This window comes from Papaver somniferum, chromosome 10, assembly GCF_003573695.1.
Source record: "Papaver somniferum cultivar HN1 chromosome 10, ASM357369v1, whole genome shotgun sequence".
Taxonomy (NCBI): domain Eukaryota; kingdom Viridiplantae; phylum Streptophyta; class Magnoliopsida; order Ranunculales; family Papaveraceae; genus Papaver; species Papaver somniferum.
The window spans coordinates 117,816,695-117,826,162 of NC_039367.1; the positions used below are offsets into that span (position 1 = coordinate 117,816,695).

General features: G+C 37.4%; 2 protein-coding genes across 5 annotated transcripts; one reads left to right on the forward strand and one right to left on the reverse strand.

The window, feature by feature from the left end:
• The first annotated feature begins 814 nt into the window (after positions 1–814).
• Positions 815–6,541, forward strand: LOC113317538 (serine/threonine-protein kinase Nek2-like). 4 transcript variants are annotated; one of them, XM_026565675.1, is made up of 16 exons: positions 815–1,187; positions 1,378–1,469; positions 2,107–2,219; positions 2,319–2,385; positions 2,669–2,734; positions 2,826–2,875; positions 3,001–3,046; positions 3,139–3,219; positions 3,333–3,375; positions 3,496–3,545; positions 3,643–3,724; positions 3,823–3,872; positions 4,369–4,442; positions 4,736–4,787; positions 4,941–5,393; positions 5,578–6,541. In XM_026565675.1, exons 3-16 carry the CDS (start codon positions 2,134–2,136, stop codon positions 6,223–6,225), a joined length of 1,848 nt encoding a protein of 615 aa, XP_026421460.1. In that variant the 5' UTR covers positions 815–1,187; positions 1,378–1,469; positions 2,107–2,133; the 3' UTR covers positions 6,226–6,541. The 4 variants fall into 4 exon arrangements, with proteins under 4 accessions (XP_026421460.1, XP_026421461.1, XP_026421459.1 ...); XM_026565676.1 differs by having other exon boundaries at positions 1,450–1,469; XM_026565674.1 differs by lacking the exon at positions 1,378–1,469.
• A 40-nt stretch (positions 6,542–6,581) lies between these two features.
• LOC113317539 (protein IQ-DOMAIN 14-like) lies at positions 6,582–8,849 on the reverse strand. The gene is made up of 4 exons (XM_026565679.1): positions 8,056–8,849; positions 7,678–7,929; positions 6,945–7,556; positions 6,582–6,808 (listed from the first exon to the last, which is right to left on the reverse strand). Exons 1-4 carry the CDS (start codon positions 8,512–8,514, stop codon positions 6,788–6,790), a joined length of 1,344 nt encoding a protein of 447 aa, XP_026421464.1. The 5' UTR covers positions 8,515–8,849; the 3' UTR covers positions 6,582–6,787.
• Between the last annotated feature and the right edge of the window lie 619 nt (positions 8,850–9,468).

The window sequence follows — 9,468 nt, forward strand, 5'->3', positions numbered from 1 at the left end:
GTTGTTGTGTTTGTTGTTGTGATCGTAGCAATGAGGATGCCATATTTGTTAGAAAATGGAATTTATAGAGATTTTTTCTGATAGATTGAGTTGACATGAGTACTTGTAGTTGAAATGAAGGAAAAGTGAGTATTGAGATGGTATGAAATTGTGAAATTTTGAAGTAGAGATGAAGAAGGTGTGAGTTTTAAGTTTGAAGATGAGGTGAATTTATAGAGAAAGGAATAAAAGCAGCTGGATGACGAGATTGTAAAGTAGTCTTTGGCGATTTTGGCGGGCTCACTTCAAACGCTGTCGTGCATAGCAAAAACTGGCGATTTTGGATCACACTCCAGAGTATTTGGATAACCAGTTTTTTGCCAACGTATTTGGTGTCACCGCGCGGTTGTTCATCAAGCGCGCTTTTAGTCTACAGCCGCACTCAAAAAATCCTCAAATTCGTTGATTTGGCCATCCATTTTTTAAGTTTGTTGAGTCCATATTGATAGCAAAATGAACAAATCCATACAAACGGCTCTAATTCAACCTTGGAGAAAGCCGCACGTAGAATTTTGCGGATAATGGGGATTACTTTGTCTCGTGATAAGTAGTCGTACTCAACGAAGTGGTCCCACTCTTCCTCACTACAGTAGTCTACAGTTTGGTGGGTACATTGTGTTTATTGGGCATTTCTACTTCACTTTTTCTTAGTTTTCACAAGTTTTTTATTAACATTTGGTCGGTCTTCCGTCAAACACCATACATGAACTTCCAAATTCACTTTATTACCCTCTCACTCTCTCATGACTCATGAGTCATTTCATTTCTCCTCGACTTTCTGCATTACTAGTCCAGACCTGAGTAAGAGAGATAGAAGAAGAGAATCCCCATAAAAGCAAACCAACAAAATCAAAAACCACTAAAATCCATTTCTCTATTTCTCTTCTTTTCTTTCACTTTCTATCTCTCCGAAATTTTCTTTCTCACATTTTCTTCTCTAAACTTTTAATTTTTCAACAAATCACCTTTCCATTTCCATTTCTAATCCTTTTGCCGCTCTTCGCCTTCTACTTCTCCTCTTCTCTTTCTCTTCTCTGAACTCTGTCAAAGTTCTTCAAAGAAAAAGAGATTGTCTCTGTAAATGTGTGGGCTTATTACTATTATTTTAAATCTGTTTTCTCAGAACAATTCAGTGATCGATTTTGTTGGTATGTTCTTTTACTTCTTCTTCTCTCTCTCTGTTTATTACAGTATTATTATTTTATTTTAAATTACTGAAATGAATATGGGGTAGATATTTTTTTTTATTCTATCTTGTTTTTCTCTCATAAACTGTACTTTGAACTAAGTTTCTCCTCTCCCCTTCTCTTCCTTCCTCTTTTTTTCTTTTTCTCAAAGCTCACATTCTACTTGTTTACGGGAATTTGATCTTGTTGAGCTGTTTGTTCTGATGCGATTCACTGATTTTAGTGTCACCGTCTTGATTTTAGGTAAAATTTGTGCTCATTTTTCTTTAATTTTCTGATCTTGTAGGTTTTACTTACACAATGTGTGTTACTATGTTGTTGAAAACCTCTCAGATAGTTCTAACTTTTTAGTTCGATGTAAGTGTTTGGAACTGCTTAGGTTTTTCCTAATTTTGAACCGGGTTAGGGATTAGTTTAATATTGTTCTCTAGTGAAAGAGGAATTAGACACAATGTGGCTGATGGTTAGTGATGATACTGTAGTAAAGTTTTTCAAGGGGAATGATGTGGTTCGATTTTAGTAAATTGAGATTCATTTCTTAGTGTTGCAATTATCGTGTTCTTGTAGATCCTCAAAAGATTTGGGGATGAAAGAATTACTCACTCATTGCCTGGAAGTAACGATGCATTCTATACAAAATGCTATTTTTCAGTGTCGAGCGGCTATAGCGTAGGATTTATGATATTTGTGTTGGACTCAAATTTTACCATAGATTCGCTCATTGCTTTTGTGATTTTATAGAACTCTTGATAGTTCTTGATATTTTGTGTGTTTTTCGTTGTTGTAAATTTGTTTGGTTTTTTGGTATTCTTTAGATTATTTTGAGCTAAATTTTCATGTTTATGTTGATGATTTCGAGTACTTTTTGATGAAACTGCAGAGGGAGATACTGCAGGAGTTTGTTATAATGGAGCAATATGAAGTGCTGGAACAGATTGGAAAAGGGGCTTTTGGTTCTGCACTTCTTGTGAGGCATAAGCATGAAAAGAAGAAGTAAGGACTATCCTTAACGTTTAATTGATGTGTTACTGTCCTAGCTATTGCAATTTGGACGTTTATCTGACATTTACATCATAATTCTGCCTTTTAAAGGTACGTTTTGAAGAAGATTCGTCTTGCCCGACAGACAGACAGATGCCGGAGGTCTGCACACCAGGAGGTGGGTCTTATACTTCTGTTTAAACCAAATGTGTGTGTTTTTGGTGCAGATTTTGGTCAAGCGTATAAGTAATTAGTTAATCAAGTTATTCCAGTTTGCCCATTACATTAGAGGAGCTCTTTTCATGGTGGACACTGAGTACATATTATGATTTTGAAGTGTCAGCAAAGAATTTGTTTCTTGGAACATTCCAGAACATTTTATATTTCCGTATAAGTGGTATCTTAATGCCATATTTTAGGCCTTTACCAATCTGATTTCCTTTTTCTCTTAATCTGTATAGATGGATCTTATTTCCAAAGTACGGAACCCATTTATTGTGGAGTACAAAGACTCCTGGGTAGAGAAGGTCAGTTTTTCGGTAGAAAATTGATTATCCTTTTACCACATTGGCTTGGATTGGTTGGATTTCTTACTTGGAAATTTTAACACATTATTAGCAGGGTTGCTACGTGTGTATCATCATTGGTTATTGTGAGGGTGGAGACATGTAAGTTGCTCTTCTTGTTCAAGTAAAATTGTAATATATTGTGTGAATCAACAGGCCTCAGCATGATTTCTCCATGATTCATCTGCTCCTGTTAAACATCGGCACTACTTCCTTTGATTATGCAGGGGTGAAGCTATAAAAAGAGCTAATGGTGTTCACTTTTCTGAAGAGGTGCATTACTTCTCCTCTACATGAGCTATTATGGAATATCTGCAATTGCAAGGTTCTCAGTCCTTACATTTGTTAGTTCATATTGTGTACAGAAACTTTGTAAGTGGCTTGTGCAACTCCTAATGGCTCTGGATTACTTGCACAGAAATCATGTTCTTCATCGTGATGTCAAGGTCAGTGGCAGCTCTCATACTGTGCATACTGATTCATATATTAAGTTGTTATATATTGGCTTGGGATACTCTTAAATTGTCTGTACTGATACTGCTTTGGCAAAATGTCTCAGTGCTCGAATATATTCTTGACGAAGGATCAGGACATACGTCTAGGTAAGTGATCCTACTTTCTAACTGTTTAAGTCTTCGTGGATGATTATAAATAAATTCTATCCACCTACTGCAATGATTTTCCTCCTGAATGTCCGACTTAATTAATCCGTTGGACTACAGGTGATTTTGGATTGGCCAAAATGTTGACTTCTGATGACCTAGCCTCTTCCGTGAGTAACGTGGCACTGCTAAAAGTTTTCTTGATTAGTTTAAGTTAAGTCTTTTGCTTGCTTGTTAACAATGAGGGCCATTTGGCTCACAATGCAGGTCGTGGGAACTCCCAGCTATATGTGCCCTGAGCTTCTTGCTGATATTCCTTACGGTTCAAAGTCAGATATTTGGTCTTTAGGTAAACAATTTAAAGAGTTGTTTATCCTTTATGGCATTATCAAACTGTTACAAGTTCTCAAAATTAAGTTTATATTTTCCGACCATGTTTATCTCCAGGATGCTGCATATATGAAATGGCTGCTCATAAGACTGCTTTTAAAGCTTTTGTAAGTTGCCATCTTCCAAGGCCCTTTATTGAAATATCCCCTGCATGATTATTTCAGTTGCTGTTTTATTAAATGATGTTATTTTATAGCAATAGAAATTCAGTGCTGCACAACTTTTTTTTTCTTTGATTCGCAAAGAATAAATTTATTGATCAAAAAAGAGAGGGTACAAGAGGCTTGAACCGCCCTAGACAAAAAGAAAACAAGATAAAAACGAAAGCAAACAGTGCTTCTTTGTTAATTGATGCTGTTCCATAGCACTACAACTTCAGTCCATTATTACTCCGAGAAGACTAACTAGTAGGAAAACTAACTAGAGTTTCGCATGCATAGTTCCTTGTTTCGTTAGTTGGTGTCTCAACTTCCTATTCCGTGCACATTTGTCAAATAGCTAAAACTACCTTTGGAGTGCATAAAGAGATACATCATAGACTTTTGTCTTTTGCGTTTCAAGAACATAGTGTACTTTTTCATGAATCTTCTGCCTTCTGATCAGGATATGCAAGCTCTCATCAACAAAATAAACAAGTCTATTGTGGCACCTCTTCCAACCATGTATTCTGGTGCACTGTAAGTTCGGGTCTATAACTATAATTTCAGCATTCAATTCCTTTATATGCTCGTCGGGTTCGTGCCAGGTTGTACATCAATCATTACATTTGTAACATTGAGGATATTCCTGCAATTATCATCATTGTTACCCCACAACCCTACCAATGCATATATATTGCTCCGGTTATGAAATGCAATTTTAAGACAATTACATGAAAACACAAACATTTCCTAAAGTAGTTAACTGTCAAGTTAATTTCAACTTGGTATATTTCATTGGTGCTAATCTGCTTTCTTGTTTCCATGTTCAGCCGGGGACTCATTAAAAGCATGTTGCGGAAAAATCCAGAGCTTAGGCCTAGTGTATGTGTTGTGCTGCTATTCCATTCTGATTTACATTCATACTTGCGAAGTAACACAGTTCCTCTTAAATTGTATCAAACTGTAGGACATTTTTGTGTTATATTCTGCTTTACATTTCTTTTCACTTCAAAGCATACTTTTTCGTTGTCTCAGGCTGCAGATCTGCTGGCACACCCACTGCTTCAGCCCTGCGTTCTAAAGATACATCTGAAACTTGAGAATCCTAGATATAATTCATTGCCTGCAACCTGGTCTGAATCTAATCAAACAAGGAGAACTAGATTCCAAGAGCCAGAAGATTCTACTTGCACAGATAGAGACAAACGGAGATCATTGACTAACAATAGAATTCTAAATCCAAGTATATATGGAGCTGATCATGACTCTCAGTGTTCAACACAGATAATGCAGGAGTTTTGTGGTTATGTAAACCAAAGGTTAGAGGGACTGTCAGTGAATAGCAGCCATGAAGTGATAGGTGTGGATAAGGTCATAACTGGGAAGACTTCCAATTCTGTTAGGACACCAAGAATGACTCCATCAAAAGCTTCTGCAACACCTAGGAGACGAACAGAGCCATCAAAAAAAGCCCCAAACCATGAATATGTAAGCAGATCAAAATAAATTTTTAGTATATTATTGAACTCTATATGGCGCTGTCTCTTCTGCATTCTATATCATGTCCCAAGTCACATGCTGCAAGAATCTTGAAGATTGAAACTCCATTAGAGATTATTAAGCCGTCATTTCCTTGTTGGAACCTAATTTATACTTCTGTTCGTGTACTCAGCTCCCAGTATCCGGCACTCCAGCAAATAAATCTGCTCGGCCATCTCGTAGAGCTTCTCTGCCGTTGTCTACACCTATGAGACCTAATGTCAGTCTCCTCCACCGCATGAACTCACCGGATGTCTCTGTAAATGCCCCAAGGATCGATAGGATGGCAGAATTCCCATTGGCTTCATCAGAGGACCCTCTTTTCACAACCCGTAGAGCTTCGTCATCTATACAGGGCTCTTCTACCTCCCCGCATTGTGCAGATCAGTCAATCACGAAAGACAAATGTACAGTTCAGGTTCATGACAGAGCCGTTAGCAGAGCAAGTTTTTCTGATGTCTGGCAAGGGATTAGGCCGAGCTCCTTTCCCTTGGATTGGGAAGACGTTAGTGAATGCTCCGACAGGAATCCAACTGTTGGGACTTCACATCGTGGTTCTTTTGAATTCAGGCAACGAAGGTTCGACACCTCATCTTACCAACAAAGGGCCGAGGCTCTAGAAGGGTTGCTTGAGTTCAGTGCACGATTGCTACATCAGGAGAGGTTTGAGGAACTTGGTGTACTATTGAAGCCATTTGGGCCTGGGAAGGTATCTCCTAGGGAAACAGCTATTTGGTTGACCAAGAGCTTCAAGGAGACTACAGCCAAGAATAGCCAGTGATAAACCGGACACTCGCGCCTTGTATTTTGACTCTGTTGTTGACAATTTAGATTTAGGCCTAACCGTGGATGTCGCTTGCAACAACCTAGGATTAGCTTCTGGTGTCGCTTCGAGTTTTTGCGTTCCACCCCCTATATCGTTGTTGTGTTTCCTATTTTGATTACTTTACATGGCACTGGCCGTTGGAATATATACTGAAATTCTTATATTCCCAAATCTGGTTTTGTTTGGGGTGTACAACAAGGCCATGCCGGTGGTAGGTTGGTCAGGATATAGCTTCTTAAAATTGGTAGGTTAGTCGTGCTAGATTTTATAACCGCAAATATCATAGCTTTGGCCGAAGTTTAAAGAGAAACTTCTTAAAATTTACATTCACTCAAGGTTGCGGATTCAGTAGTCATTTACATATTTCTGTCGCCAAAATCTTTAAAGCAAAACATTTTTTTTATTTGCAGAAACACAAAACAGGGAAGCTTGGATATAAGTCTTCCTTGGAAAAATACTGGAGTCGGGAAATAAATACGAAAACTAGTACTTTTAGCTGGCACAGAGAAGTGAGCAGTCAACGCCTACTCCCGCGGAACTGCCGACAAAAAAACAAATCAATATTTTGGCTGATTCCGGTAAGTAGTAAAAGAGAAAAAGCATATTGATGATTGGTTTGATTACTTGATTACAGTATTTGTGTAATTAAGTAGTACTTTTAGATATTATCTCACCTCATATCCTACCACAGATCTGCAGTAATTAGAATTAGCGAGGACTGTGCTGGAAGAACCACACTCGCTGTACAACGAGACTGTCGATTTATCAAGCTTAGTTGACCAAGGATTCCTGTACTCTACAACAGCTGAACCCATGTGCGAAGATGAACGCTGCATTTTCACCGCTCGAGGTGCATTTCTTCCACCCGTTGGTACCTTCTGCTTGTTACTTAGCTGTCTCTCGTATGAATCAGCCGGCCTTTGCTTCGGAGCACTCTGTGATCTTACTTTTGCCTTGGATGATTCGGTATTAGCCATGTAACTTGGAAAAAACTGGTAGTCTGTTAAAGGGGTTCCTGGTTTGGATACAGAGGCTTGAGGGCTATTTGGTTCATAGTTCATTGAATAATCCTCAAAATATCCACTACATGTTCTTGGGCTTATATCAGTTAATGCTGATTCCGAAGGTGAAATTTGGTGAAGACTATGATCTTGGTGGCTAGAATTATATGTAGAGAATCTAGGATCTCCCATTTCAGTTTGTTTGTTGGAATAACTTGACCTGTGAGTTGAACTGCTGAGCTCGCCGACATCCATTTCGACGATCTTAATGTTCTCCTCCATGTCCTATCACAAGAAAGATCAGTGATATCAGATCAATTAATGATCAATTTAGATCGATGAAACCTTGACTAGTTTTCTCATTTGGGTATATATGAAATTCTGAAATAGTTGGGTATTAACTTACATTATTGTACGTCTGACGAACACGATTTTCTTGGAGATATGGGTGTGGAGGCTTTCTGTGAACTAATTGTTTCTGTGTAATGGGCTGTGATTCTTGAGCCATCAAAATCCTATGAGCTCGAGTCCGAGCTTGTACCGACACCAATGCTTGCATGCATCTCAGAGCAGCTTTAGCTTGTTTTCTCACCAGGTGACCTCTTACTAATGCTTGCAATTTTACTAATCCTTTCAATGCACATAAAGCTTTCCTGGCCTGTTAAAAATGAATTATAACACAAAATGAGAAATGTGTTCACCGCAGAGGTCTTGCATCAATCTACAATACAGAATTCAAGTATAAACAGAGAATTCCGGAAGTGTTTGGGTGAAGAAATCATACCAGATAGGAACGGAAAACGGATTGAATTTTGATGGCAGCAAATTCTTGAGCTGAATTATCCTGTTTCTCCGTAATACTCAAATTAGACTCAATCGTAGAAACAACTGTTAAGTGAATTTCAGTGGACGATGCTTGTGCAGCTTTCAAAGCAGCATCAGTAGCTGCAGCAGTAGCAGCAGCCATAGCCATGGCATGTTTTTTCTCTTCTGCTGATTCATTTTGTGAATTCATCATTGACTGAACTTCTTTAATACATGTTGTAGCAACTGATTCCATAGGATTGGATGAATCTCTTGTAGCTGTTGATCTTCTAAAGCTCCATCTTCTTCTAGTATCCCTTGCTGTATGTGGTTGAATTAAAACAGGATACCCTATAGAAATTGGTGAATCTCCTTTCTTCAGTTCTTCTTTCTTTCCTGCTGTAAATAAATTCTTGATCCATTTCCCTGTTTTACCCATTCTTTCAAAACCACTTCTTAGACAGACCCAAGATCCAAAATGGCAGAATAAATTAACATACAATCTTCAAATCTTCTCCTCTCCGAGAGAAACAGTTAATTGTTGAAAACAAAAAAACTTCTGACACTAATATTTTCAATTTCCTTTTGTTTTGTCCTCATATATTTCTTAATTCTCCTATTCAACGTATAAATCATGGATGATCTGTTTTTTTCTGTAGTATTTTATTATTGGTGTTGTGGCATGCAAATTATGAAGAAGCTTAGAGGAAACTCATGTCTTATCTTTCTCACCTGTAATATACTTTAGGTTTCCCATTTTATCCTTGTCAACTCCTCTTGCTTGTGTATTTATGTCATGAATGAATATTAGTAGTAGTAATTATGGGATTGTGGGATCTGAGTATGGTTTGGACATCTTGTTCTTTAATGTTTTATCATATGGTTGATGCCAGTTTTTAAATTAACAAACACCTACCATCATTAATAATCCTAAGGTAATGCAAACAATCATGTTAAAGGGTCGGCATGATCCATTAGAGGGGCGGTAACTTAATAAGATAAAAAGGGTCATTTCATGATAATTCATGCCACTCCTTATTAAAAAAATATGGAAATGACCAATTAACCCTTATTTTTAATAATCAAAATTAGTGATAATGATCAAGATTAGTGTTGATAATCAAGATTAGTGTTGATAATTAATTTTCACTTATAATAACTCTAAAATCAGATTTTTAAAGTTGAAAAAAAAAATTTGTGAGGAGAAGAAAAAAGACATTTTTGTGAAACCCTAGATTTTGATTCACTCAACCAAAATGAGTGATTCCAGTGACAAATTTGAGATGGGTGAATCTCTAAATTAGTTCCCATTAGCTTTTTGTCGCTCAAAATTATCTAAAGTACGTAAGAAAATCGAAACTTTGAAAATTTCAGAAGAACTTACGATTGGAAT

What these genes read in the sequence shown, in the direction of transcription:
- LOC113317539 (XM_026565679.1), bottom strand. Translation starts at nt 8,514, where the DNA reads ATGGGTAAAACAGGGAAATGGATCAAGAATTTATTTACAGCAGGAAAG. An exon ending in TTCGTCAGACGTACAATAAT is followed by an intron (nt 7,557 to 7,677) that starts GTAAGTTAATAC and finishes TTCTTGTGATAG; the next exon opens with GACATGGAGGAGAACATTAA. An exon ending in GATCTGTGGTAGGATATGAG is followed by an intron (nt 6,809 to 6,944) that starts GTGAGATAATAT and finishes TTTTGTCGGCAG; the next exon opens with TTCCGCGGGAGTAGGCGTTG.
- LOC113317538 (XM_026565675.1), top strand. Translation starts at nt 2,134, where the DNA reads ATGGAGCAATATGAAGTGCTGGAACAGATTGGAAAAGGGGCTTTTGGT. An exon ending in CTGATGACCTAGCCTCTTCC is followed by an intron (nt 3,546 to 3,642) that starts GTGAGTAACGTG and finishes CTCACAATGCAG; the next exon opens with GTCGTGGGAACTCCCAGCTA. An exon ending in ATCCAGAGCTTAGGCCTAGT is followed by an intron (nt 4,788 to 4,940) that starts GTATGTGTTGTG and finishes TCGTTGTCTCAG; the next exon opens with GCTGCAGATCTGCTGGCACA.